This window comes from Fimicolochytrium jonesii (assembly GCF_025526975.1).
Source record: "Fimicolochytrium jonesii strain JEL569 chromosome Unknown EV422scaffold_20, whole genome shotgun sequence".
Lineage (NCBI taxonomy): Eukaryota > Fungi > Chytridiomycota > Chytridiomycetes > Spizellomycetales > Powellomycetaceae > Fimicolochytrium > Fimicolochytrium jonesii.
This window is the reverse complement of record NW_026515687.1, coordinates 203631-228759: the sequence shown is the minus strand read 5'-3', so window position 1 is coordinate 228759 and position 25129 is coordinate 203631. Positions and strand designations below refer to the sequence as shown.

The 25129-nt window shown below is 54.8% G+C and overlaps 11 protein-coding genes across 11 annotated transcripts; 7 read left to right on the top strand and 4 right to left on the bottom strand.

Annotated features, from left to right (window-relative positions):
• Nucleotides 1-980: 980 nt before the first annotated feature.
• EV422DRAFT_498665 (indole-3-glycerol phosphate synthase-domain-containing protein) lies at nt 981-3461 on the bottom strand (the record flags this gene model as incomplete). The annotated part of the gene is made up of 3 exons (XM_053068034.1): nt 981-1527; nt 1621-2729; nt 2844-3461. 3 exons carry the CDS (start codon nt 3459-3461, stop codon nt 981-983), a joined length of 2274 nt encoding a protein of 757 aa, XP_052923686.1.
• On the bottom strand, nt 3357-5504 carry EV422DRAFT_163199 (anthranilate synthase component I). Its single transcript, XM_053065013.1, has one exon. It carries the CDS (start codon nt 5090-5092, stop codon nt 3518-3520), a length of 1575 nt encoding a protein of 524 aa, XP_052923685.1. The 5' UTR covers nt 5093-5504; the 3' UTR covers nt 3357-3517.
• Nucleotides 5505-6724: 1220 nt separating this feature from the next.
• On the top strand, nt 6725-8877 carry EV422DRAFT_536650 (uncharacterized protein). Its single transcript, XM_053070851.1, has one exon. It carries the CDS (start codon nt 7175-7177, stop codon nt 8537-8539), a length of 1365 nt encoding a protein of 454 aa, XP_052923684.1. The 5' UTR covers nt 6725-7174; the 3' UTR covers nt 8540-8877.
• Nucleotides 8878-9094: 217 nt separating this feature from the next.
• EV422DRAFT_536648 (uncharacterized protein) lies at nt 9095-11913 on the top strand. The gene is made up of 2 exons (XM_053070850.1): nt 9095-11246; nt 11318-11913. Exons 1-2 carry the CDS (start codon nt 9533-9535, stop codon nt 11572-11574), a joined length of 1971 nt encoding a protein of 656 aa, XP_052923683.1. The 5' UTR covers nt 9095-9532; the 3' UTR covers nt 11575-11913.
• EV422DRAFT_163145 (uncharacterized protein) lies at nt 11908-13042 on the bottom strand. Its single transcript, XM_053065012.1, has 2 exons — nt 12180-13042; nt 11908-12114 (listed from the first exon to the last, which is right to left on the bottom strand). Exons 1-2 carry the CDS (start codon nt 12917-12919, stop codon nt 12063-12065), a joined length of 792 nt encoding a protein of 263 aa, XP_052923682.1. The 5' UTR covers nt 12920-13042; the 3' UTR covers nt 11908-12062.
• A 101-nt stretch (nt 13043-13143) lies between these two features.
• On the top strand, nt 13144-14842 carry EV422DRAFT_536645 (uncharacterized protein). The gene is made up of 2 exons (XM_053070849.1): nt 13144-14375; nt 14436-14842. Exons 1-2 carry the CDS (start codon nt 13462-13464, stop codon nt 14638-14640), a joined length of 1119 nt encoding a protein of 372 aa, XP_052923681.1. The 5' UTR covers nt 13144-13461; the 3' UTR covers nt 14641-14842.
• A 131-nt stretch (nt 14843-14973) lies between these two features.
• EV422DRAFT_163072 (uncharacterized protein) lies at nt 14974-15897 on the top strand. The gene is made up of 5 exons (XM_053065010.1): nt 14974-15159; nt 15220-15292; nt 15366-15414; nt 15482-15620; nt 15688-15897. Exons 1-5 carry the CDS (start codon nt 15154-15156, stop codon nt 15757-15759), a joined length of 339 nt encoding a protein of 112 aa, XP_052923680.1. The 5' UTR covers nt 14974-15153; the 3' UTR covers nt 15760-15897.
• EV422DRAFT_163111 (uncharacterized protein) lies at nt 15898-16893 on the bottom strand. The gene is made up of 2 exons (XM_053065011.1): nt 16423-16893; nt 15898-16356 (listed from the first exon to the last, which is right to left on the bottom strand). The coding sequence occupies exons 1-2, from the start codon at nt 16712-16714 to the stop codon at nt 15992-15994; spliced, it is 657 nt and encodes a 218-aa protein (XP_052923679.1). The 5' UTR covers nt 16715-16893; the 3' UTR covers nt 15898-15991.
• Nucleotides 16894-16899: 6 nt separating this feature from the next.
• Nucleotides 16900-19105, top strand: EV422DRAFT_536641 (uncharacterized protein). Its single transcript, XM_053070848.1, has 3 exons — nt 16900-17346; nt 17417-17557; nt 17636-19105. The coding sequence occupies exons 1-3, from the start codon at nt 17076-17078 to the stop codon at nt 18988-18990; spliced, it is 1767 nt and encodes a 588-aa protein (XP_052923678.1). The 5' UTR covers nt 16900-17075; the 3' UTR covers nt 18991-19105.
• A 27-nt stretch (nt 19106-19132) lies between these two features.
• On the top strand, nt 19133-23489 carry EV422DRAFT_536640 (chitin synthase-domain-containing protein). Its single transcript, XM_053070847.1, has 14 exons — nt 19133-19419; nt 19501-20388; nt 20464-20781; nt 20846-20881; nt 20937-20976; nt 21043-21120; nt 21185-21299; nt 21362-21395; nt 21480-21642; nt 21704-21981; nt 22056-22203; nt 22273-22590; nt 22659-22683; nt 22770-23489. Exons 1-14 carry the CDS (start codon nt 19405-19407, stop codon nt 23314-23316), a joined length of 3003 nt encoding a protein of 1000 aa, XP_052923677.1. The 5' UTR covers nt 19133-19404; the 3' UTR covers nt 23317-23489.
• A 628-nt stretch (nt 23490-24117) lies between these two features.
• Nucleotides 24118-24727, top strand: EV422DRAFT_498547 (Rho GTPase activation protein; the record flags this gene model as incomplete). The annotated part of the gene is made up of 2 exons (XM_053068025.1): nt 24118-24283; nt 24336-24727. Coding segments are annotated over 2 exons (558 nt in total), but the record flags the coding sequence as incomplete, so codon positions are not given.
• Nucleotides 24728-25129: the final 402 nt, after the last annotated feature.

Sequence of the window (25129 nt, the reverse complement as noted above, 5' to 3'; positions counted from 1 at the left end):
TAACGTGCGTCGGGTTATCAAACTCCCACCCCCCGTCGCCCCCCCTCACCCCCGCAACCCCAGCCTCAAACACAACCCTCCCGCGCCCCCTCAACACCCTGCCCCACGCAGCCACAACATCCTCCGTCAACACCATATACCGCCACGTCGAGTAATCGAACACGATCGTATCTACAATCCCACTTGGGATGTGGGAGAGGTCGGCGGGGGATGTGAATGATAACCAGAGATGGAGCGGCGGGTCGGATGATGATGAGGGGGTGGAGAACGCCCCGCCGAAGATGTCGACTGGGACATACATCATGTCATCATTCGTCGTGGTCGTGTTCTTGATCTCGGCATGGTGATCACCCACGCCAGCAGCAGTCCACCATCGTCCCTCCTCACCCACCCCCCGACCGACCAACAACGCTATTCGTGTATCGCGGTTGGCAAGCGCGTAGGCGGCGAGGGTGGCGCATTGGGCGGGGATGGAAGTGGATGGGGAGTGGGGGTCGCCGAGGGCGTAGAGGGCGTGGCCGTACCGAGAGGGTGAATGTTGATTGGATGGAATGGTTTGAAGGGTGCTGAGAAGATGGTGGGTTAGGAGAGAGCTAGGTTGGGCGGGTGCGATTGTGAAGGGTCGCTGAGTCGATAATGATGTTGTTTTGGGCAGTTGCGTTGCAGATCGAGTTCAAGGAAAGGGACTTGCAAATCGAACGCTCTCACGCAAATCCCTCCCGCAACTCCCACAACGACTGATCTTGTTTCCGGATGGGGGAGAGCGGTGATGGTTCGTTTATGGCAAGGACCTGCTAGCCTAATGTTGCTGGACCGCCCAGGCCCTTTGCATACGAAGGTGACCGGAGACACCAACAATAAAATGGATAACGATGCCATAATCCGGACGCCCCAGTGAAGGAACCCAAGCAAAGTCCTTGATCCCGTTTGTGTGAAAAATGCAAATCCAGATTGGTACCCAAACATATACGACAAAAATATTACTCCACCCCCCTAACCGCCCCCACAAACCCCCTCACCAATCCCCCATCCTTCCTCCCCTTACTCCTCTCAACCCCACTCGCCACATCCACACACCACGGCTTCACACCCTTCACCGCATCCGCCACATTCTCCACCGTCAGTCCGCCCGCGAGTATAATCGGCACCCCGTGATGCTTCGTGATGGCGGTGGCAATGGAGTGGTCGAAGGGGGTGCCTGTGCCGCCGTGGTGAGGGGTTGATGATGCGCCCGCGGTATCCAGTAACACGCCCGCCATCCCTACCCATTCATCCCTTTTCAACCGGCCAGCGACATCCGCCTCCGTATCCTCCGTTCGCACATGAACGGCCTTGAAAACAGGACACGGCAGCAGCGAGGCAAGATGGGCCGGTTCGTGCCCGTGGAACTGGACAATATCCAGATGGGCGGTGTGAATTATGCGGAGCATTTGGTCAAGAGGTGCGTTGACGAAGACGCCGACGATCAAAGGTGGGTTGCGTTTCCCCTCCATTCTTGGTGATTTATGGGCGTAACTCCGGATATGTCTTGCGGCATCCCCGAGCCACTCGGCGGTCTTCGTACCCTGTGCAGGGATGGGCAGCGGAGGCACACGCGATGCCCAGCCTTCTCGCGAAGACGAGGATCCCTCCGCTCCACAATGTTCAAACACGCCGTCGACGATCACCCGGGCGTCTTCGGGGCTCACATATCGTTTGCTCTGCGGGGCGAATATGAGGCCTAGAAGGTCGGCGCCCGCGTTCGTGGCGGTGATGGCGTCCTCAAGATTGGTGATTCCGCATATCTTGACCAGCGGGCGGGTCGTTTCCACCTCCAATCTCGATTGATCCACAGGGGTATCATCACGACCCAGCAAGCCAGCAATAAACGCGCCCTTATCCTTCGTCCGCATCAAGGCCTCACCCACCAACACCCCCTTCGCGCCCGCCGCAACATACACATCCACATCCTTCTTCCCCACGATCCCGCTCAGGGCGATCAGAACGATCCCGTCAGGCACAAGCGTGCTCAACCGGCTCGTGCGGTCCATATCCATGTTAAAGGTATGCAGATCCCTGTTGTTGACGCCAATAACCGTCGCGCCCACGTTAACAGCCCGGCGGGTTTCCTCCTCGTTCGCCACCTCCACCAGCGGTTCCATCCCAAGCGTACGTGAATACGCGAGGAGATCGGTGAGTTGGGCGTCGGTGAGGATCGCGACGATCAGAAGGAGGGTGTCGGCGCCGTTCAACCGTGCTTCCAGGATCTGGTACCGATCGACGATAAAATCTTTTCTTAGCACGGCGGGGCGGGCGATGGATGTGGGAAGGGTGTCGAGTGCTTGTCGGACGAGTCGCATGTCGTCTAGGGAGCCTTTGAACCATTTCGGTTCGGTGAGGACCGAGATGACCGCCGCGCCCGCGTGCGCGTATGCCAATGCTTGGGTCGGTGCGTGGGCTGTGATGTTGATGTCCCCTTTCGATGGTGAAGCACGCTTGATTTCGGCCAGGACGGCGACAGGCTGCGCGGCGGACAATACCCTCGCTCTGAAATCGACCAGAGGCGGGGCGAGTCCAAGCGCCAAGGATCGCTGAAGGTGGTGGATAGACTGTCCCGGTTGTGCCGAGGCGTGTTGGATGTCGAGAAGCCGCTGGGCATGGATCTTCTCGAGGATGCTTTGGGCTTTGAGAGAGGCGGGTTTCTGTTCTACTTGCATCCCTTCGCCGCTCCCGCCCGGTGGTTGTGACGCCTTGAAAGCGGCGGCACCCGTCGAGTTCATCTTCGACACCTTCGACAACGGTATGCCCCCGCCCACGGCGGACGACCCCGTGTCGGCAGCCGCCCCGATGGACGCGTTGACGACATCCCATTTGACCGCGCTATCATCCACCTTCAAGTCCTTCCATAAGCCGCCCTCCCATCGCAGAAAATTAGCAAACATCCGCTTTCCGTATTCGCTCGCAATACTCTCAGGGTGGTACTGCACCCCTTCCATAATGTATTCCTTGTGCCTGACACCCATCACCAGCCCACTCGGCGTCGTGCTCGTGATTTCCAACGACGCTGGTAACGTCTTTGGATCGCCGGCTAGGGAGTGGTACCGCGTACACTCAATATCCTGCAACACGCCCTCGTACAAGCCCCTACCGTCATGTCTAACCGGGGACGTCTTCCCATGCACAATCTCACCCGCGTATGTGACTACACCTCCGTAGATCTCGTACATGCATTGCTCGCCCAAACACACACCGAGGATGGGCACCTTCCCAGCGAAATGACGGATGACGTCATTGGAGACGGCGGCGTCGCTGGGTTTGCCCGGTCCGGGGGAGATGACGACGTTGCGCGGGTTGAGGGCGATACATTCTTCCAGCGTGATCTGGTCGTTCCTGTGCACGACCACGTCGGCGCCGAGTTCGGAAAGGAACTGGTAGACGTTCCAGGTGAAGGAGTCGTAGTTATCGATTAGTAGCGTAGTCATTGTGATCGATTTTCTTTTTTGGCGTAGATTTGTTTCTTCGTTGTTTTTTCCAATGATCACCCGACGCTGTGGAGGTTCTGGATGTTGTTGTCAGACCACATGCGCTCGAGCATGGCCGTGTGTGGTTTCTTCTCCACTTGGAGGGTCTGGTAGTACGCCTCAGCGGTCTCAATCGCTGTAAAGTTCGACTTCAGCTTATTCACGGTTTCTTCCCATTCGCTGGTCGCAACAGAGTCATAGACAATTCCCGCTCCAGCTTGGAGGTAGACGAACCCGTCCTTGAACAGCATCGTTCGGATCGCAATGGCGGTATCCATACCCCCAGAGTATGCAAAATAGCCGACGGCGCCAGCGTAGATGCCGCGTTTTTCTTGCTCGAGCTCGTAGATGAGTTCCATGGCCTTGACTTTCGGCGCACCCGAAACTGTTCCGGCGGGGAAAATGGATCTGAAGGCGTCGTAGGGAGTCTTCCCTTCACGAAGCTGACCAGAGACGTTGGACACGATATGCATGACGTGGGAGTATCGCTCAATGTGCATCAATGAATCGACTTTCACTGTTGAGGGATCACATATCCGGTTGACATCGTTTCGGCCGAGATCGACCAACATGATATGTTCGGAGCGTTCCTTGATATCCGAGAGTAAATCCGCGGCGAGGGCTTCGTCTTCCGCCGGTGTCTTCCCGCGCTTGCGTGTTCCCGCAATGGGGTGGGTATATACGGTTCCTTTCTCGACTTTGACGAGCATCTCCGGTGATGCGCCGACGATCTGGAAGTCTTTCACGTCAACGTAGAACATGTAGGGGGAAGGGTTGACGCTGCGGAGGGTGCGGTAGGCGTTGAAGGGGTGCAGGGTTGTCTTCTTCCTCATGCGTTGGGATGGGACGGCTTGGATGATATCGCCTTCGTTGATGTGATGCTTCAGTTTGTGCACGAAATTTTCGTAGCCGGCCTGTCCGACGTTCGACTCGGCTTGCTCGCCCAGAATGATGGGGGGTTGGTTTGGGGTGGGGATGTGCTCGTCGCGCAGGATTTCAACGACTTTCTCGATCTCTGACGTGACGCGTTGATACTCTCGCTCGAAGGAGTCTTCGTCTGCGGGACCTTCGGTGTTGTCCACTCGGAAATGACTCACCACTTTGATCAGATGGTGGAGATGGTCAAAGATGACAATGGTGTCGCAGAACATAAGCACAGAGTCGGGAATTCCGAACGGATCGCGAATGTCGGCTCGAGCTGTACGGGGCTCAAAGTATCGCACACAGTCGTATGAAATGTATCCGATGGCACCACCGGTGAACTCGGGCAATTCGGGTACGTCCACGTACTTTACGCTGTTCAATTCGCTTTCGATGACGATCAGTGGGTCGCCCTTGATGTTCTCGTTGTCGCCGGTTCGGATGACTTTGAACGGGTTGGCACCGAGAAAGGAGTATCGGGAAATTTTCTCCCCTCCGGTAACGGATTCAAAGAGGAAGGAGTAGTTGGATGTGGTGGACAGACGCAGATACGCGGATACTGGGGTAAGTAGGTCAGCCGATATGCTACGGAAAACGGGAATGATGTTCCCAGTCTTCTTTGCGGCGTAACCTTTGATTTCTTCAAAACTGGGCTTCAGTCGGGTAGTCATGGCGATGTTTTCGATTCGGATTCGCAGAAAGTGATTCAAGCGGATTGAGCAGCGCTTCTTGATGTAAACATAGCCGCACTATCCCATTGCATTGAGAATTTCGCCCAGATAGGGGTGAAGAGGGTGTTCCTAGAGCCGAACTGTGTATCATTTCCCTTTCGGCTGCGAGGGTCGATGGTATTCCTGCCGTTGAGAAGGCGCGCAATGTTCTTTCTCGTAAGACCAGAGGTTGAGGGAAAAGTGGCGGTGCATCCACGTTTGACACTCGTGATACGCCGGCGACGGTCGCGGCAAAGGTCAATCATCGGAAGGGTCATCAATCGTGCTTGCGCCGGAGCTGCAGTGATCTTTGTAGGGTGGACTTGCGTGGCACGAGTGAAAGTGTGGGTGGACCTCACGTTCTTCGTGGGAAACCCGGAGCTGGCGTATCGAATGGTACGAAGCTTCGAGATTGTGGTTTTTGTGGTTTTCACGGCAGAAATGCAGAACTTTACTCTCGCGGTTGGGACAGGAGCCTTGAGAGCCTCTTTGTAGGTAAGACCTTCCGTAGGCGTCATGATTTTGACGGCCTGATCAGAAGTGTGGCTGGAAGGAAGGCAAGGGAAAGCGGCAGATTCCACCCCGGTTGCATCGACGGTTACTTTCCGATAGCGCTTTTGAGCACGGTGACGAACACGCCTTTTGGCCTGGCGGTTGCTGACTGTGCTTTGCCCGTCGCGGCGGAGGTCCTCAACACTCTGAGTAGATCAAGACATAGTGAGCATGATGAAGAGTATTGCCACACATCCGTCGTCAACCATCAACCATCAACCATAAACCATCAATGATGCTCGCTTCGCTCGCAAAAGATCCGCCGCTCGCTAAGCCCGTGATTACGGGGTCTTGCGCCTTTGGCGCAATGTGGCTCGCTCCGCTCGCGCTCTCTGTCCCTAGCGAAGGCGTTTGGCTCTGGTCAACCTCCCTATCGCTCGGACTCCCAAACCGAACCAAACCTCGCTCCGCTCGGTGCCGACTGATCTCCAGGGACCTGTGGGAAAACTCCGACACTTCTCACTCCGCCCTACTTCCACTACATACCTTGGTGGAGGACGCTACAACACCGAGGTCGTTGTCGGCAACAGTCCATTGAAAGGACCTGTTTGTTGCTGCCGCCGACGCGGACCCGAAGACGGGACAACTCCAACCGAGGCGAAACGTTGTGGACGCCACGATTGCGAGTTGAGTGGGAATTCCTATGAAAGGAGAAAAAGGAGACCAGCAGACGGCCTGCTGGCGGTTACGAAGAGATTCCCCAAGAGGCGGTGAGAGCCTGATTCCTTGAGGGGCTTGTTGCCGATGTTGTCAGATAGTTTTCCGATGATCTATGGCTTGCGGGTGGGAAAAAAGCCCGACTTGGCTGCCCTTTTGTCGAGTTTGGGGATCTCACTTTTTGACGGGTGAGTCACTTGTGATGAGTCAGCCACGACTCTCGCTCAGACTCTGATCGCGGGTGTGGCTGGGCATTCCATTTCAAAGACAACCTGAGGAACGGCACAGTCGCACAGGGATGAAGCTGGAGACGACGCCGGCCGGATCTTGGTTCCATAACAGGATCCTTAAATGAAATAGGACGCAAATTCTTCACTGGGAGTCTGGGAGACTGGGACGGCCGCGTAACCATGAAGAGACGACGGAGAAACTTCAAAAAGCTTCCTATGCGACCAACCGCCGGTGATGGGTTCAAGTTGTTGGGATCATGGTAACGAGCACTTTGAAGGGCAAATACCGGGAGAGGGCAGTAGGAGCTGTAAAGACGGGATGGGCTAGCTGGATGCGTTCTAGCGGGCGGCCGTCATTTCTTCGCAACGTGCCTCGTTGCTCAACGTTGTTTTTGTGGAGGACACTCGAGGATAAGACGGCAGAAAAGGAGACGACGAGCCCTTTCGCAACATCTGCAGGGCAAGGCCAAACATCGGAGTGGGCATCGGCGTCGTTCAGCGAAGGAATTGGGAGAGCTCGGAAAAGAAGCCGGCCAGAGAGTTCAATCAGGGTCCTCCGGTCGGGTCGAAGTCGCCGACAGCAGAGTGCTAAGACCTACCGCTGATGAGCTCGAGTGGAGTCCTCACCACGATGTCAACAAACGACCCGGACCCAAAGCCGACGACCTCAGCACCTCCTCCCGACACTCCCACCACTGTACGTCCGCCACCACCTCCTAAAACGACAGACCCACCACCACCTCCTCCGCCCCCCAAAACAACAGACCCACCGCCACCTCCACCACCTCCGAAGACGACGGACCCACCACCACCTCCTCCACCTCCTAAAACGACAGATCCACCACCTCCACCTCCTACTACAAAGCCAACCGTGGTTCCAACGAAAATACCCACTGCCGACCCCATCACGAGGTCAGCTCCACGAACGGTTCTCTCCACTGTTGATGATACCGCCAATGGAACCCCGACTAGAAGAATCGTCTCAACAGTTGTATGGGTGGACGAAGTCATAACCCCTACGGAAAACGCTGGTCTACCGAACTCAACGCAATCAGCCGACCCTTCCAACTTAGAGAAACCTCCATTTGCAAAGACTGCTGGCGGTGCGGCGATGATCATCATATTGACACTCTTCGGCGCAGTCGCAGCGTTCTACATTGGCAAATTTCTGTACAAGAGATACAAGGATATCCGGAAAAAGAAGGGTTATGGGTCAGGTGAGCCAGGAATGTTGAGTCCTTCTACGAACTCGCTGGCTCCGATGATGATGGCCCAGTCGCCGTCCACTCCGGCTGTGAGCGAAGAGGAAATGCTGCCCGGAGAAGGCCGTGTGACCATGTCCCATCGCTACTCCGCCGCATCACCATACCCCAGCATGCACTCCGGCATGCATAGCCCATCCCCGCATCCGCCGGCGGTCTTCGGCGGAGAAGACCTACCAGAACATCTCTCGCCAGAGGAGCAGCGTCGCTTAACCTTCTCCCACTACGCAATACGGCCCAGTTCGCCATACTACCAGAGCGGAGACTGGACGGGCGTGTTTGCTCCCGTGGTACCCGGGGCAGGATCCAACAAGTCAGACCCCCGCCAATCGTACATGAGCAACCCCGACCACCCTCAACAACCACACGGCACCTACGTCCCCCACATGCTGGGCATCCCCGAAGCCTACGAAGACTACGATTCCCACTCGGGCGGCGAACACTTCGCCGCGTCCCACTCCCACTCGCCGGCGCCGCAACATTACGAGATCCCCTCCGCTAGCGACGAGCTTGGGTACGAATCCCACGATGTCTCCTCGGAGCAGCGACCGACCTCCCCGTCAGTGACGTACCCCCTCGTACCCCCGGCGCTGACAGTCAGGAACCCGACGCTGGAGAATTCGCTTTATCCGGGGACCTTTGGGTACTCCGAACGGGCGGTGGAGCGGAAAGGCACGTTTGGGAATGCGGAGCAGACCACCCAGTAGTGCCGAGGTTTTTGTGAGGATCCATGAACTGGTTGGTCGCCTCCTTTGATGCTGGTCTTCAGAGGTGACACCACCTCCGAATATGCTCCGAACTGCCCCATCTCCGGCGTGAGGCTTCCACACGTGCTATCACGTAGAGCTTTTGTAGTATAGACCCCCTATTTAGATCCCCCAACTGTCATCTCCTTCTGTTCGGCGTACTCCGGAACATATAATCTCATAGATCGAATCGTTCATGGAATTCGGTATTCGTATTAGGACCCTTTCCTGTGACTTTATTTACATCAAACCTTTGGCGGAGTCTCACATCACAGTCATATCGCCACATCCGATTTCCGCAAGCCTTAAAACTCAATCGATGGCCGTTACATCGCCGATTGGGTCCAATGCTATGGTGGAGGGGGAGCAAGTTCCGAGCAAACACACCATGCATCCATCGGACTTCCGGTGGTCCGTCAAGCCCCGCTCGCTATTCACATATCTCGCATTTCCCAAAATAGCCACGCGAAAAGGGTTCACAACGCGTCTGGACGGAGTTGCACGTCTAAGCCTGCACCATCTTGTGTTTACGCATTGCGCATGGCCTGGCAAACTGCATAAGAACGGAGGGGCGGGAAGGGAGATATCAGGCCCTTTATCAGGCCCAGCCAACTGCCCGCCATTTCGACGTACTCCAGAACCGACGCCTAACGCTGTTTTCCGTCGCATATTCAATGCGTGAAGCGCAATACGAACCCTCTTTTTGCGGGAAAGAAGCTTCCACGACAACCCATACCACAATAGCCTCACTGACACCCCAACGGGTTTAATCCGTCCCACGCCGCCCCGAAGGCACAATAGCGGCACCCTACGTTCCGCAAGCGTTATCCAGACTACACCCCCCTAATTCGTAAAGCATAATAACGCGGTTTGTCAGAGGAGCAGCCTCCGGAGGGCCTGCAGGGATTCGAAGAATTCCCTTACCACACCAGTATAGCAGAATTTAGAAAGCAAATGTCGGTAGACAACTCCACCCTGCAATTCACGGCAGTCCCTACAGCGCATCAGATGTCGAAGGGGTCATTGAACACGCAGCAAGGAGTCGCAGCGCCGCCTGTCGGCCAGCAACCGCCGCGGAAGTCGTCGTTCTTCAAACTGATCTCGGGGTTGGGGAGGAAAGAGAAACGGGAAGAGAATGATTCGGCGGGGAGTATGGAGGGCGTCGGGGAGTCGATTGCGGCAGTTAAGCCGGGTTCACAATCGCCCAAACCCCGTCGGCAGTCGTTGAAGGAGGTTGTTAAGCGCCGATTATCCAAAGGCGCGAGGCTGGAACCGCTCGCCCCCGCGGCAAAACCACAGGACGGAAACGGAGTGCCTGCGGCACCAGTCGTAGACGATAGCCACAGCACGGTGCACGTAACCTCCCGACGGGACAGCGCCGACTCTGCTTCATCCACATCCCGGCCGACCTCGCGAAGCGGGTCGGGACAGTATACCGAGATGTGTATCCCCGGCCCGATCTCCCGCCGGGGTTCGGCGTCATACGGGGAACCGCCGCTGATGTCCTCGCGACGCGGGTCGGGTGCGTCGGTGACTACGGCTGCGACGTTGACGTTAAGAAGTCATTCGAGTGGGAGCGGGTTGGGTGATGAGAGAGTCGTTTCGGCGATGCCGGTGGTTCCGGCGCCTACCTCGTCGTCACCGTTGAGGAAATCGTTTTTCCCGGAATTGAGTGTGCCGTTGGTTGCGGATGAGAAAAGGGTTGAGGAGGAGTGTAAGGCGGTGGACCCGGTGGAGAAGCAGGATTTGTTTGCGTCGACTACGTTGCAAATGCCGTCGATTCCTGACTCGTGCTGTGGTAACTCCCGGTGTGAGGATTTGTCGCAGCAGACGCACGATATCGTCGTTGGCGGTGAACTAAGAAGCGCTACGATGGAGGAGTTGACGACTTTAGTTGCTTTTGGGGTTGTTTTGCCGAGTATGGAGGATGCGATTCGGATTGGGTCGGCTGCGAATGGCCGGGGCGCACAGGTGTCTCTTGACCGGACGCTGGGACGAGCGGGGGCGAATGGGGCAGGTACTGGGACCCCCGAACGCCGGAGGTCTGTCCCGAAAACTCCCGAGCGTCGCGCCTCGCTCCCTCCGTCGGGAAAAGAACAATGCGGGGCTATGGCAGCGTTACAACAGGCAGCGGCATTAGCGGCGGGTCAAGCGCCAACACCCACAGGCGGCCGCAGTCGTCGCTACTCCCTCCCCGGAAACTCTACCCTCCCTAACATCACTACCCAACCGCAACCTATCCTCAAAGGATCTACCGTCTCCTCCATCCGCAGCAAACCATTACCAACACCCGCGAAACCCACCCCAGTAATACCCGACACTCACCCCAAATCCGCCCCACCACTTTCCAACCCCGCCATCGCCGCCCTCCGCCGCGGCCGGGTCCGCTCCAACTCTAACCCAACCCCGCCAACGTTCACCTCCACCTTCGACGTGAACCCCTCCTCAACCCCAAAGACCTCGCAATCCGCCATCGCGAAGGAACTGCCCAACTTCGAGCGCGAGCTCAACGTGCGTATGCGCGCGTCGATCTATTTGGCGGGGGAGTATATCATCCGGAAGAACGAGATTGGACGCGAGATGTTTTTTATCGGGAAGGGGAGGGTCGAGGTTGTCAGTGGGGATGGGATGAGGGTCTATGGTGTCATCGGTGCCGGCTCCTTTTTCGGTAGGTTATTACCCATCTTCTCATCCATCCCACAAAAAAACATGTTTTTAAACCCCCGTGTTTTTTTGTAGGCGAACTAGGAGTCCTCTTCGACATCCCCCGCACCGCCTCCGTCCGCGCGCTCGAAAACACCCTCTGCATGGTCCTCTCCCGCGACGACCTCAAGGAGGCGCTCAAAGGTTTCCCTTCCATCTCTGCGCGCTTTCAGACGGTGGTTGAGCAGCGGATGGCGTTGATTCGGGCGAGGAAGCAGAGTAGCCCGCAGCCGACTGTTAGGGTGAATAAAGGGATTACAGCTATTCAGGAGGACTTGGAGGAAGAGGAGTAGTTCAACACTTAGGGGTAGTCCGCGTAGTGAATTTTTTGGGATAGGTTTGACGTTTTAGCGTAGCAGTAGTTGGAAGTTTCAGTTTTGTTTTTCTGTAGATGTCCTTCGCTCTTGGTTTAGAGTGGAAATACAAAGACAACTTCGGGGACCTCTTGGGCTTTTCTCATGAAAAGTGATCCAAGTGAACTTCCGGAACGTAACGAAGTAGCCGACATCGCACCACCACGGCACCGAGCACTGGCCTTCACCCAAAGTAAGCATCGATGATAAAGAGAGGAAAAGTGGGCAGGCGAGCGGCCCTGGCCACCCGCCAGCGTCTCGTATAAGCAAAACGTCGTGGTTCCTGTTTCATGACTTTGTATTTTTCTTTATAATACACTGATTGGTCTATAGTACGAATATGCGAGGAAGGGCCATTGGTGTCAGGCAGTGAATGTCCGAATTCGACGTTTGAGAAGGCGCTTGTTTGCCGTCCCGTAAGCCGTCCATTACACCAGGTTGCCGCCGTGCCTGGCCAGTCCGGGGCGCTCCTCAGAGTATCTATGACGACGAAATAAGGATGTGAGAAACTCAGATGTACATCAGGAAAATGCATGCCCACCTACCCCGGCCCACCCAACGGCACAACCTTGTCCCCATTCTTCACCGCCTTCCCACCATGGGCATAAAGCTGATCAACCTGCCCACCATTCACAAAATGCTCATTATGTCCCCTGCGCGGGAAGTTGCCATACTCCCCGTTTGTCGTCTCCGGGCGGCGGTACGTGTACGTGTCGACGGCCTCGACGACCTTGTTGTCGCGCGGCTGGTAGGTCGTTGTGCTGAGGGTCACGGTGTGCGTCTGCGGGTCGGCTTTGACGTCGGTGTGGTTGCGGCCGAAGAGAGATTTGTTGACTCCACCGCTGTTGGAGGCGGCCGTGCCGTAAGCGTAGGCGCTGTGGTCGTGGCCGCCGATGGTACCGTTGTTGGGGTTGTTGCCGAGACCTTGCTGCAGTGCCGACCAGGCTTCAGAGGCTGCCTGGCTGGGCTGACCGCCACCGTTGCCGGAGTAGGAGCTGCCCGAGTGAGTTCCACCAGTGGCTTGGTTCGAGTACGCTGATCTAGGGGTCAGAGACGAGTCGCCGAAGCTTTGGAACCCGCCGGAACCGCCCTCGATGAGGTTGTTGGTGGGGATGGTGTTTGGGAAGATTTCTTCGCCCAGTCGGAGACGTTCGAGCTCGTTGTTGATGCTGTATGGGCGGATTGGGGAAGGGGCGAACGTCTCGCCGTTCTCGGACTTGACGACCTGGTCGAGATGGACCTGTGCAGGCTGGTAGGTCAAGGGGTTCACTGGTCCACCGCTCATGATGAAGGCTGTATCTGGAGGCTTTGAGGTTGCCGATTGAACGATGAAAGTGCGATGCAGGACTGATACGAATTACTGTCGGTGCAGGCAGGCCGCTTTGCAAAGAAGTAGAGGAAACTGACAGTGGCAAGCTATCGTCGGACCTGAATTAAATGGAATTATGTAAAGCTTTTCGACAGTGAGTCCATGCGTGAACAAGGCCAAACTCGTTTCTATGTTTGGCAACACGACCGTCGCCTTCAAACAGGACCGTTCTGTCCCGCATCTCAATACTCCACATTAGAGGGGAAAGAAGGGCCACGAACGATTTCAAAGGGGTTATACACGTCAGAGGTGTATGTGCTTAGTCGGCCTGCTAGACTATCCATAACGGCGTTTTCGCTTCATGTCGCCATTCGTTGACTCGTAAAGACCTCCATCTTCTAGCATCTTGTGGAGTATCGAGGGAAGCCCAAACGACCAGACGAGGACACCTGCACAGCTTGCTTCCTCTTAGGTTGTGAAAGAGACCCACGAAAAGGTACCCTGGACAAACCACGAGAATGTCGCCCGAAGTTATCCTCCCTACCCCACCGGCAACGCCACCAACGCATCGCAAAAGCTCAACGACAAGTCTGAGCGGTGTGGACAAAACGAAAGAAGCCATACAGTCACCTGCCCGCAAGTCGGTCACAAAGCCGGCTCCCTTACACCCCGGCCTACCCACCGAAATATGGAACCATGTCTTCTCTCTGCTAGCCAGCCAGCCTGCGAACCTTTACCCGCTCCTGACGGTCTCAAAGACATGGTACCCGCAGGTCGAACGTCAGCTATACCGTCTCGTCACGTTCACGTCGATGAAGCAGAGGAGCTCGTTTTTCGCGGGCAAGCTGGGCCCGCAGAACCCGGAGATTGCAATGGAGATGCAGTGGTTGTCGGGCAAATTGGATCAGCTAGCTTTGTATCCTAGTGTTGTGCAGGCGGCGGAAGTTTCGATCCCGGGTGCGTCGACGGGGGTGATCAAGGGGATTGACTTTGGGTTCAGAGCACTGGCGCCGGTTTCGATCCCCTCTGTCACGCCGACGCCCACTCCGGTGTCATCGGGAACTACGACACCAACATCCTCGCCGACTCTTGGCCCGCAGTCAGTGCCCAACAGCGTGGCATTGGCCGCGGACATGATACTCAACAGCAGCTCCCTTGGCGCTTCCCCAACCCCGAATCCGACGCCATACGGGGCATGGCCGCACAGATCCGTTGGGCCTTTGCTCGTGCTTCTTTCCCTGAGATGCCCGAACCTGACGTATTTGGGTCTGTCGGGTTGTCAGTTCGACGAGTATTCGTTTGAAGAGGCGATTGTTCGTCTGCCGAATCTCAAACATCTGGACTTGTCGTGTTCTAACCTGAAGAATCGTGGAATGAAGGCGATTGCGAAATGCCCGAATCTCACTACCCTTGACCTTTCAGGTGTCTTCAGGTAAGTCATCACTCAGAGAATTGGCGACGAGAAACATCCCTGACTCCTCTTCCCCTATAGATTCCGTCGCCACAACACATCCTACCTAAAACTCATCCTCATCCACTGCACGCAACTGACAACCCTCACTGTCCGCCAGTGCCCCGATCTCTATGAACCCCTCCGCGAAGAACTCGCCCGTCTCCGACCCACGGTTACCATCGTGTGGTCCGGCCTCGACATCGATGCAAAGGAGGCCTTGGGCAACGTCGTTGAGGAGCAATAACCGCCTTCTTTCTCGTTCGGTCTACCGGTAGTCGGCGTATACATAGTTCTTTCCATATAACACAGTACTTGTCGTACATCTTTGCATATAGCTCGTCATCTCTCTGTACAACATATCCCCGCATCTAGCCTGTACCCCCTTTGGCGTATATACTCTTTTCATTAGCGCTTTTCAAATATAGAAGATCCAGATTGCATTACATACATTTGTCACTTTCATGTGATGTGACGAGCATATGTTGCAGGAACTCGAGCAAGCAAGGGACGTTGTAAGGTCGGGATACCAGTTGTGCACGCGAAACGCGTGAGGAGGAGGATCTCGTCGCACGCGTAAAGCTCACAACCGGCCACCACCGGTTCAACTTCCAACTTTCCCACGGCCAGATAACATAAAGGTCACAGCGCAGGTCGCTACCCCATCAACGCACTCAGCAACGCAACCACAGCGCCGACTCTGCATTCAACCTCTCTCTGTAAAGCGAATAGTGCGAAGACCGAAGTGAACGTTGTCGCAATGGCTGTAAGTCCCACGATGCTGTGTTCAGAAAGAACCATGACTGAAAAAGATACAATATTGCAGGCTGGAGACCACAAGAAAGAAGACTTCCGGAAGTACCTGGAGAAGAACGGGATCGTGGATGCGCTGACGAAAGGTCAGCATCACTCTCATGTGAAAAATGGAAATGGTTGGCCAAATATTGATACGCTGCTTCTGTGATTGTATAGTTCTCGTTGGTCTGTACGAGGAACCAGAGAAGCCGGAAAATGCATTGGAGTGAGTATGGGAAACCATAGCACTTTCCTCTTCTCGTTTAATCGTGACTGAACATTCCGTACTCTAGGTACGTGAAACAGTTTCTAGGCGGCCCATCCGACGTAGACGTAGAAGCGCTCAAGTCCGAGAACGAGGAGCTGCGTCGCAAGGTGGAGGAGCTGCAGCAGCGGCTGGATGAGGCTGGTGGGGCGGGTGGAGCGGGGCAGGTACGCATTTTACCATTCTTCTGGCTTCAACCAACATAGAAGTTGACGCTGAATATAACATTTTCAGGGAGCTGCGCAAGGAAGCGGGGCCGCGAATCCAGGAGCACCGGCGGCATCTGGAGAGGGGGCCGTCATCTGAGAAACAGGACTGAATGCATTAGCTGCGGACGTTTGATGTGCCATGCGATCTCATTGATCAGATTTCTGCATCTACTGTACAACACAGTGCTTTTGGCACCTGGGGCTTTGTGAAGTGAATGCAGAGTGTAATATATACAGGACGCCGTGTGGTGGACACTTCTATACTCTGACATCTAGAAATTGGACCCTGTACCCCCTTCTGTACAAAGCGCCGATTCTACAGCGGGTCATCACCAAAACTTCCACCAAGTGCTCTTCCCCGTCAATGTCCCTATCACCCCAATCCCACTATCCCCTTTCTTCTCCTCGGCCTTCCGTTTCCACTCCTCGAGTTCCCTCTGCAACCCCTCTATCCTTGCCTCCTCCTTCAACCGCGTCTCCTCGAACGTCAGTCTCACCCACAGATACTGCAGGGAGATCATCGTCAGAGAGCTGTACAGTAGCAGAGCACTAATGGGTGCGCCGAAGCGTTGGGAGAACTTTAAACGTGGTTCGCCGGTGGTGTCGTACGCCGATTCATGTGGGTCGGAGGTTGGTGGTGGTGGTGGCGGGGGAGGGGAATAGGGGGGTTGCGGGCGGGATGCGGTGGTGTTGGCTGGGAAAGAATTGACATATAACGTTAATACCAAGCTGATTGCAGCAAACGGATGGAGGAGCCTACCTCGTGTTTGGAAAAGCATCGAAAGGTAGAGTTCTGATACTGGCGCCTTTTGGCACGCTATGCCAGGTATCGATACTCCCCGCAAATGAATTCGATTCGCAGTAAGCCCCGCGATCGAAGCCTGGCACTGACAGCTTTGGGTCACATAGCGTCTCGTATTCCTCCGGGAATCTACTCCCGCCCCGCTTGCTCTCGACGACTGCCGGTTTACTCCTCTATTCGACGGGAACACAGCGCTGATGCCCCTCCGCGACGACATCCTAAATACAATTTCCGGGGCTTTCGACGTCATCCAAGTTGTTTTTCTGTGTCTCGAGATCCTATTCACTTCCGTGAGATACTGACGACTACGGTGCGGGACGTTCCGATGACGAGGCCGATTGAGGTTTGTGCATTGCGGAACGTGCTAATTTTGAGAGTTTCGCCGGAAGCTCAAGTCGGTTCGCGTGGCGCAGCGAGGCCTTCAACATTTTGATGCCAACTTCGAAATCACTTCGAAATGGACATTTTGCTGAACGCTGAACAGTGCACTCATCGGGACAGAAAAGGTCGGATAGACTTGTAATAACAGTATCTTCTTATTTTATTTGAGCTGAGGAGCCCTCTGCGTTATCCGACGCTTCTACGCATCACTCGTTCAAAGTCCACTCACTATGAAGCTCACACCGAAAGTGCTAGCCGCCCAGCACCCCTCCACCCCCCTCTCAGAGCTCGTCTCCACCAAATGTTCCGGGATGGAGATATCCCACATTGAGGACCTGTCCGTCGCCGTGAACCTCCATAAACTGGACCTCAGCAAGAACTCCATAAAAAAAGCCGACGCGTTGAGCGGGATAAAGCATAACAAGGAACTGACGTTGTTGAACTTGTCCGGGAACGAGCTGGAGAGTTGTCAGGGGGTGGAGACGCTGGAGAAGTTGTTGGGTGAGTGAGCGGAATTGTCGCTGGGGTCTTTTGTGAAGCGCCGTATTGATCTTCTTTGGTCTCCTCGCAGTTCTCAATCTAAGTCACAACCAAGTGAATAGGATTTCGCATCATGTCAGCAAATGTACGGCATTGAAGGCTCTCATTTTGAACCACAACAAGATTGCCCGGATAGAGAATATCTCGACCCTGTTGAATCTAAATACCATTGGTACGCATTGCATTTCGGTGTCGCCGTCCAACATTGTGAGAGAATTGTCATAATCTAATTTGCATGATCTGTTTTTAGTTCTATCCCACAACAACCTATCAAGCCTCGACGGTCTCGGTTCGCTATCCAACCTCACAAAGCTCTCTGTAGCGCACAACCAGCTCCGCCTCTTCCCCGACCTTCGTTTACTGCCCGCGCTCAAAGAACTCCGCCTAAACGACAACAAAATCCTCAACATCCCCGACCACATCCGCTCATTACCTGCGCTCGAAATCCTGGACATGGGAAACAATCTATTGAAGGGGATGGCCGACATTGCCTCGTTGGCCTCGCTACGGGCTTTGGTCAATCTGAACCTGAAGGGCAACCCGTTGGTGCAGAAGGAGAAGGAGAGGGCGGCGGAAGCGAATAAGAAGGCGGACGATGAGTACCGACAGAGCATATTGACTTTGTGTCCGTCGCTGAGGGTGTTGGATAATGATCGGTTTGATCCGAAGTTTTTGGAGAGGAAGACGAAACGGAAGGCTTTGGAATTGAAGAAGCATATCCAAAGCCAGAAGGCTAGTGTTCCGGTGCTTGAGGAGGGAGCAGAACGCGCGGAGGAGGGGGAGGGTCGGCCTGCCAAGAAGCGGAGAATTGAAGGGGAGCAGGGGCCGAAAGCGAAACCGGATGGTGACGGAGAGAAGATGGAGGTGCAGAAGGAAAAGGCCGGCGATCTACCGCTCAAGCGTAAGCGCGATGCGGAAGCGTCGGCGCGAAAGCCCTTTGACCGTTCACAAAAGAGACCTCGCCCTGAGGCAAGCATAGCGTCGCTCGCAGGTGACAAAGCCATTTCAACAAAGGCGAAAGCAGACGTAGCGCGGAAACAAGGAACAGAAGGCAGGAAAGCCGTCGTCCCGGCGAAGAAAACGAATCCGAAGGATAAGGCAAATGGGAAAGACGTGAAGGGAGATGGAAAGAAGCGGGCAGCGAAGGAGAAACCAGAAGCCGATGCAGCCGACCCGTTTTTCTGGGCGGATGCGAAAGCGGCATCACCCAAGCCAGCAAAGAGAGGGTCGGAGACAAGTGGCGTTACCGGCAGCAAGCCTGCAGCCGACTCCGCTGGGGCCAAAGGCCGGAAAAAGACAGCTGCACCAGAAGCTGGACCAACGCGAGAATCGCCGTCAAAGAAAGCTTCCCAACCACCGAAACCGGATGCAAATACTCCCATGGCACCCGACCCTCGCACAGAACCCACTCCTCGACCGCCCGTCGAAGACACAACTCCAGCCCGATCAGGAGTCCTCGCAGTTGTCGATGTCAAGGCGAAAGCGCGGAAGGCCGTCACGGCGTTCGATCCTGCTGTGGCAGCTGCGACGCCGGCTGCTATGAAACCTGTGTCGAAGACTGGAACGCAGCCTGCACCTGACCTGCTGGTTGGAGGATGGGATTGATAGAGTTCTTGTCGTTTAGCTACATAGTAACTTATTCATTCATGTCCCAGGCGGACGACCCCCCGGTAACTTAACACATCATCAACCCAACCATATTTTTGACCAAAGATATAGCACCGCTTTGCACATAGCAGCGAAGTGGGCACGTTCTCCCGCCGCGTCGCACCGCATGGCGGCATTGGCGGGCTGCAAGAAGTGACATAACGCGTTGTCTTTTGAGAACGGCGTGCGCGGAGCAAGTCTTGGCAGCAAAATCCACAGCCTCGTATATGGAAAAGCATTTGCTGTCCGCACCAGCGCAAGGACGTAAAAAGCCAAAACTAGCTCAGCGGGAACTGGGGCTGCCTTGATACAATACAGTAGGTGTTCGGAACTCGATATCCAGCCGTGCTCAAACTGGTTTTAGAATTCTAGATGGCTAACTATCAGGTATGTGTGGACCGTCTCGTCAAGCCCGCAAACGCACAGCATCTATGTTCCGGCAAAAGCTCACTTACTTCTGAAACGCAGCCGCCACCAGGCAGCAGGGGCGGGAGTACCCGCCCATCACCCTCTCCATCACCGTACGGCTCCCCACAACCTGAGCGTCGCGGACCCCTACCCGCTGTTCCCGGACCCGCAGGGCCTGCGCACCTAGCTGGAAGTTACAACCCACCACCTCCCCTCCACCCCCACTCGAGCTATGAGGAAGTCAGCCATGCATACCCGCCTGCACAAAACTTCACCCCATCAGAGGCGAGCAGCACGTTGAATGATACGAGGCGCTCGCAAGTAACGGGGCCGCGACTGGGTTATGACGACAGGAAGCCGTCGGTAGGCAGCTTCCAGGTGCCACTGCCACCGGCGGGAGCTTATCCGAATCCGCCGCCGAATGATAGGCAAGGGGGTTATCATGGCACGCCGAGTGCATCTCCGCATCCATCTGCCCATGCATCACCGCAGCTGCCGCGTCGAACAACGCCTCAGCCGGCGAATTCCCTGGCACCTCCATCAGGATCGTATCCAATGCAGGATTACACCAGATCAAATCCCGTCTCACCCGCCCCGGGCCGACGGCAATACCCGTCACAAGACCCATTGCCAACACGGGGCTCAGCGTCTATAGATACATTGGGCGATGTAGGAGGCGCGGGGGCTGCAGTAGGACCGGGGAGATTCACAACTGTGCGCCGGAAAGTGCCCCTGAAGACGGGGAACTTTGTCGTGGACTTTCCCGTATCTGAGCGGTATCTCGACATGTGCAACATAAAGGAAGGGCATGAGTTTACTCATTTGCGGTATACCGCTGTTACGTGTGATCCTGACGAGTTTGGGAAGCCGGAGTCGGGGTATACGCTGAGACCGAAGCTTTTTACCCGGGATACCGAGCTGTTCATTGTGATGACCATGTACAATGAAGTGCGTTTGTGGTTGTACTGCAGGAAGAGGAAACCCCCGCTTTGACGGCATGACTAACCTTCTATGTTTGGCAAGGACGAAGAATTGTTCGCAAAAACGATGACCAGCGTCCAAAAGAACATAGCCTACATGTGTTCTGACAAATGCCCCTACACATGGGGCCCCAACGGATGGCAAAACATCGTCGTATGCGTCGTCTCCGACGGCCGCACAAAAGTCGACAAGCGGGTCTTGAGCATGCTGCAAGTCATGGGCGTCTACTCGCCCGGATTGGAGAGGACGCAGGTGGAGACCAAACCTGTGTCTGCGCACTTGTTTGAGTTTACCACCCAGATCGCGATCGATAAGGAGTTGAATATTCGGACTCATCGGAATGGGATGGTGCCCGTGCAGGTTAGACCCGTTTCGGTAAAATACCGCGCGGAGACTGTTTTCTGACGAAGACGATACTTCAAAGGTGCTGTTTTGTCTGAAGGAGAAGAATGCGAAGAAGGTAGATGCGAGCGTTGCATACTAGGGCCGATCAGCCGCTTACCTTTTCTCCCCAGATCAACAGCCACCGATGGTTCTTCAACGCCTTTGGACCAGGTAACTTGAAAACGCGGGTAAATGGTTTCCTGAGAGCATGCGTTCGCTGAACACCACTCTATCCAGTCCTGAACCCCAACGTATGCGTCCTCCTGGACGTCGGAACAAAGCCGACAGGGACATCTATCTACCACTTATGGAGAGGTGAGGCTCATGACACCCTTGCATCTGTGCCTTGGATGGGTCCATAAACCCCTTCCTCGGGTAGCCTTCGATCGCGATCCCCAGGTTGGCGGTGCCTGTGGGGAGATTGTGGCCGAGCTCGGGAAAGGATGGAAGAATCTTCTGAATCCGCTTGTTGCGGCTCAGAATTTCGAGTATAAGTAAGTCAGCTGATGCTAGCAACGCCTGCTACTGATCACTGACAATATCCCTGTCCTCGAAGAATGTCGAATATTCTCGATAAACCTCTTGAGTCGGTATGTGGGCGAACTCCGAGCTTACATATACGCCCTGCGACTCGCCACGGATGACTCCGTCTCACGGCGGCTTTGCTTTCCCAGGTCTTCGGATACATTCAAGTCCTGCCCGGGGCTTTCTCGGCTTACCGATACAAGGCTCTGCAGAATTCCACCCCCACCAGCGGTCCTCTGGCCAGTTACTTCCAAGGAGAGAATCACTCCGGGCAAACCGACGTATTCAAAGCAAACATGTATCTCGCAGAAGGTAGTGTCTTTCCAGCCGCAACCAGTGAGCACCTTCCGCTTATTCTCATGTGCGCACCTAGATCGGATCCTCTGCTTCGAGCTCGTGACGAAGCTAAACGAGAACTGGGTCCTCAAATACGTCAAGAACGCCTCAGCGGAGACCGACGTACCCGGCGCTCTCCCTGAGCTGATCTCGCAAAGGCGGCGCTGGCTCAATGGGAGCTTCTTCGCCGCCGTACATGCCGTGACGAATTTCAAGCTGCTCTGGCGGTCGAGCCACTCGGGGTCGCGAATCGCCGTTCTGAGCTTTCAAGAGATTTATAATATCTACAATCTGATTTTTAGTTGGTTTTCTGTTGTACGTATAGGTTTGCTTTTTCCGGATTTTGCACAGACACTATCGGTGCTCATCTCACGCTATTGTTTATTTAGGGCAATTTCTACCTCACTTTCCACTTTTTGTTCCAAGGAACGAATAACGAAGCAACAGATCCATTCAATGGGGCTGGCCCCACGATGTTCGTCATTCTGCGTTACTTCTATATCGGGGCTATCGTCGCCCTTGTCATTGCTTCCTTCGGTGCGTTCATCATTCCGACATGTGTACACTCCAGGGGACCCTACTAATCCTCGAGCCATTCTGATTTAGGGAATCGACCACAAGGCTCCAAAACCCTCTACTACTCCATCCTTGTTCTCTTCGCCATCCTAATGGGCTTCCTGCTCTTCATGGGCGGCAACGCCGTGTACAAGGGGATCCCCAAAACAACGGCGGATTGGGACAACATCGGACACAAGCTGATCAACGAACCGTCGTTCCGCGATATTGTGATATCGCTCGGGTCTACGTATGGGTTGTATTTCGGGTCGTCGGTCTTGCATTTGGATCCGTGGCATTGTGTGACGAGTATGGTGCAGTATTTGTTGCTGTTGCCGGTTTATATTAATGTGTTTATGGTTTATGCATGTAAGTCTGAGCGAGACGAACTCGTTGACTTTGTTACCACATGTGAGCTCAACATCGATATCCTTTAGTTTGCAATTTGCATGATATCAGTTGGTAAGTTTCCACTTCGGCTGGACGGTTGTTTAGCGGCGCTAGCCTCATACGCAAACCGCTCACGGACCACGTCTTGCATGTTGCAGGGGAACAAAGGGAGATAACGTTGCACAGGGTGCCATTGCCGGCACTTCCGTAGCCGTAAAGAAAAACGATTCCAGCGAAGCGGAGGTGACCGTCGACCTACCCCTCGACGACGCAGACGAGCTTAATTCGCGTTTCTCCTCAACCCTCGAAGGGCTCGTCCGCCGCCCGGAAAAACAACGCTCCTCCCGTGACCGTCAAACAAAGATCGACGATTATTTCAGAATGTACCGCACACGAGTCGTCCTCGCCTGGATATTTTCCAACTCCGTCCTGGTTATTGTGTTTTCCACGCAGACGATCATGGACAAGTTGTATGCGCATGTGGATACGAAAGGCGGGACGGTGAACCCGTATCTTTCGTTCATTTTTTGGAGTGTCGCGGCTCTGTCGGCGGTGCGGTTTGTGGGGAGCGCTGCTTATATTTGTCAGTGGCTTATGGAGGGAGCGAGTGGTGCGGTAGGGGGCAAACGGAAGTTTGTGTCGAGGCAGGAGCATGAGAGACAACACAATACGCCTGTGCCTGTCCCTGGCAAAGCAGCACATTAGTGTTCTTGGAAACTACGGAATTACTCTCTGAAACATTTTTAGCGTGCATTCCATGATAATGGGACTTTACATAATGACACATCCTATGGATTCTTCTGTCCGTCGCCCGTTCTCACAGGATTTGGTGGGATGGAAAAACGTGCGTTGGGCAGCTTGGTGGTGGCAAATCGGGGCACTGACAGGTGGCGCGGCTGCATCAAACGCGCTGTCATATCCGGAACGCGAATCGCCGCTCGCAGTTTTACTCATTATTTGACGTGGGCCTCCCTGGTCGTTGAAGGGCACTAGTACCCTGCGACTAAACCCTTGTCTTGCAATCCCGCAGTTGCTTTTCTGACTACTACATTGCACCTACTTAAAACATCTATACGCCTGCGGTCCACTCCTCTCAACTGCCAGTCCGAGAAGCAGCCTGAAACATTTTATACGAGACAAGGCGACATCTAGATCAATCCAGTATCCCTCAGCGGAAAGACCTGGCACGCATCTGATCAATAATGAAGAGGTTCCTCAGGCGGCTCTCGACATCAGCGTCGAGTGCGCCGTCTTTCTTTGGTTCACCCATTGAGATCCTATTGGCAAGAGACATAGCCGCAGGACGAACGAGTGGGGATCCCAACGTGCCATATATTCTGAAAAAGTTGATCAAGTGGCTGAGCTCAGACGAAGGTACGGTAGCTAAAGCAATATACCCATGGTAATAACGTTGCAATCAACGATGTGCGTCGTCTTTTAGTTCTTGGGACAGAAGGCATCTTCCGGACTGGCGCCCAAGCCAAAACGCTGAAAGACCTCAGAGAGCGTTTTGACAAAGCGAACAGCATAGATCTGAGCGAAGTCCAACTCGCCGACATACCCGCCGTTGCATCACTGCTCAAACAATGGATACGAGAACTACCCGATGGACTTATACCGGAAACATTCTACAAGCCACTGGAGAATGCCGCAGGTAGATCATTCAACGGCCGTTGTGCATATCGTGCTTACGGGCCCACCTAACAGCCCTGCTCATTTAACAGGATCAGTTGAAGAGCTCCGAACAGTTTTGTCCACGCTGCCACAGATAAACTATCACTCCCTCCGGTACCTATGTCGGTACCTCCGCCTCGTCGCATCACACGCCGACCGGAACCGCATGACAACATCAAACCTGAGCGTTGTCTTTGCGCCGAATGTGTTCAAATGCCCGTCGGAGCCAAAACCTGGCAGCACGGATCTGAGCGGCCAGTCGAGCTTTGTGGCGGAAAGTATGATCGTGTCGAAGATCATGGCGTCTATACTGGATGACATGGAGGCGATACTCGGGGCGGTAGGTGATCGGTACGTTGGGAGAGTCTGGGGAAACGATAGCGCATCGACAGGAGGACAGATGAGCTGCGTTGCCGATGGATCATCTGATTGGCCACATTAATGATGCAGGAGGAACCACCGGAGTTTATTGACGAGGAGCCGCCGAAGGTCATCAAAGAAAAAGAGAAAGAGGAGCCAGTCAAGCGCCGTCTGTCCATATTCCGGAAGAACGAGAGTTCGATGGATATTGTGGCACCCAAGGAGTCAGTACCGGTTCCCGATTGGGAAACTCCAAGCGCTTCGGTCGCAGATGACGGTGATACCAGCAGGTTGCGCATGTTTGAATGTACGTTCTAGCATGCTGAAGTACATCCGATACTAACAGGGGTAATTTCCCACTACTGCAGAAGCATCACCGATTCCGTGTCAACAGTGGATTCCCCGACAGCTACGGGGTCATTGCCACCAAAACGCAATTTCGGGAAACTAGGGAACGTTGGAGGGGCGCTTCTCTCAATCGGTC

Bases quoted from the DNA above. Each gene is read 5' to 3' on its own strand.
- EV422DRAFT_163199 (XM_053065013.1), bottom strand. From the start codon at position 5,092: ATGACTACCCGACTGAAGCCCAGTTTTGAAGAAATCAAAGGTTACGCC.
- EV422DRAFT_536650 (XM_053070851.1), top strand. From the start codon at position 7,175: ATGAGCTCGAGTGGAGTCCTCACCACGATGTCAACAAACGACCCGGAC.
- EV422DRAFT_536648 (XM_053070850.1), top strand. From the start codon at position 9,533: ATGTCGGTAGACAACTCCACCCTGCAATTCACGGCAGTCCCTACAGCG. The intron at 11,247-11,317 runs GTAGGTTATTAC...GTTTTTTTGTAG, and splicing joins CGGTGCCGGCTCCTTTTTCG to GCGAACTAGGAGTCCTCTTC.
- EV422DRAFT_163145 (XM_053065012.1), bottom strand. From the start codon at position 12,919: ATGAGCGGTGGACCAGTGAACCCCTTGACCTACCAGCCTGCACAGGTC. The intron at 12,115-12,179 runs GTAGGTGGGCAT...TCGTCGTCATAG, and splicing joins GTGCCGTTGGGTGGGCCGGG to ATACTCTGAGGAGCGCCCCG.
- EV422DRAFT_536645 (XM_053070849.1), top strand. From the start codon at position 13,462: ATGTCGCCCGAAGTTATCCTCCCTACCCCACCGGCAACGCCACCAACG. The intron at 14,376-14,435 runs GTAAGTCATCAC...CTTCCCCTATAG, and splicing joins GACCTTTCAGGTGTCTTCAG to ATTCCGTCGCCACAACACAT.
- EV422DRAFT_163072 (XM_053065010.1), top strand. The intron at 15,415-15,481 runs GTGAGTATGGGA...TCCGTACTCTAG, and splicing joins AAGCCGGAAAATGCATTGGA to GTACGTGAAACAGTTTCTAG. The intron at 15,621-15,687 runs GTACGCATTTTA...TAACATTTTCAG, and splicing joins GGGCGGGTGGAGCGGGGCAG to GGAGCTGCGCAAGGAAGCGG.
- EV422DRAFT_163111 (XM_053065011.1), bottom strand. From the start codon at position 16,714: ATGACGTCGAAAGCCCCGGAAATTGTATTTAGGATGTCGTCGCGGAGG. The intron at 16,357-16,422 runs GTAGGCTCCTCC...ATTCTTTCCCAG, and splicing joins GATGCTTTTCCAAACACGAG to CCAACACCACCGCATCCCGC.
- EV422DRAFT_536641 (XM_053070848.1), top strand. From the start codon at position 17,076: ATGAAGCTCACACCGAAAGTGCTAGCCGCCCAGCACCCCTCCACCCCC. The intron at 17,347-17,416 runs GTGAGTGAGCGG...GTCTCCTCGCAG, and splicing joins GACGCTGGAGAAGTTGTTGG to TTCTCAATCTAAGTCACAAC. The intron at 17,558-17,635 runs GTACGCATTGCA...ATCTGTTTTTAG, and splicing joins GTTGAATCTAAATACCATTG to TTCTATCCCACAACAACCTA.
- EV422DRAFT_536640 (XM_053070847.1), top strand. The intron at 20,782-20,845 runs GTTAGACCCGTT...GATACTTCAAAG, and splicing joins ATGGGATGGTGCCCGTGCAG to GTGCTGTTTTGTCTGAAGGA. The intron at 21,982-22,055 runs GTACGTATAGGT...TTGTTTATTTAG, and splicing joins TTTTTAGTTGGTTTTCTGTT to GGCAATTTCTACCTCACTTT.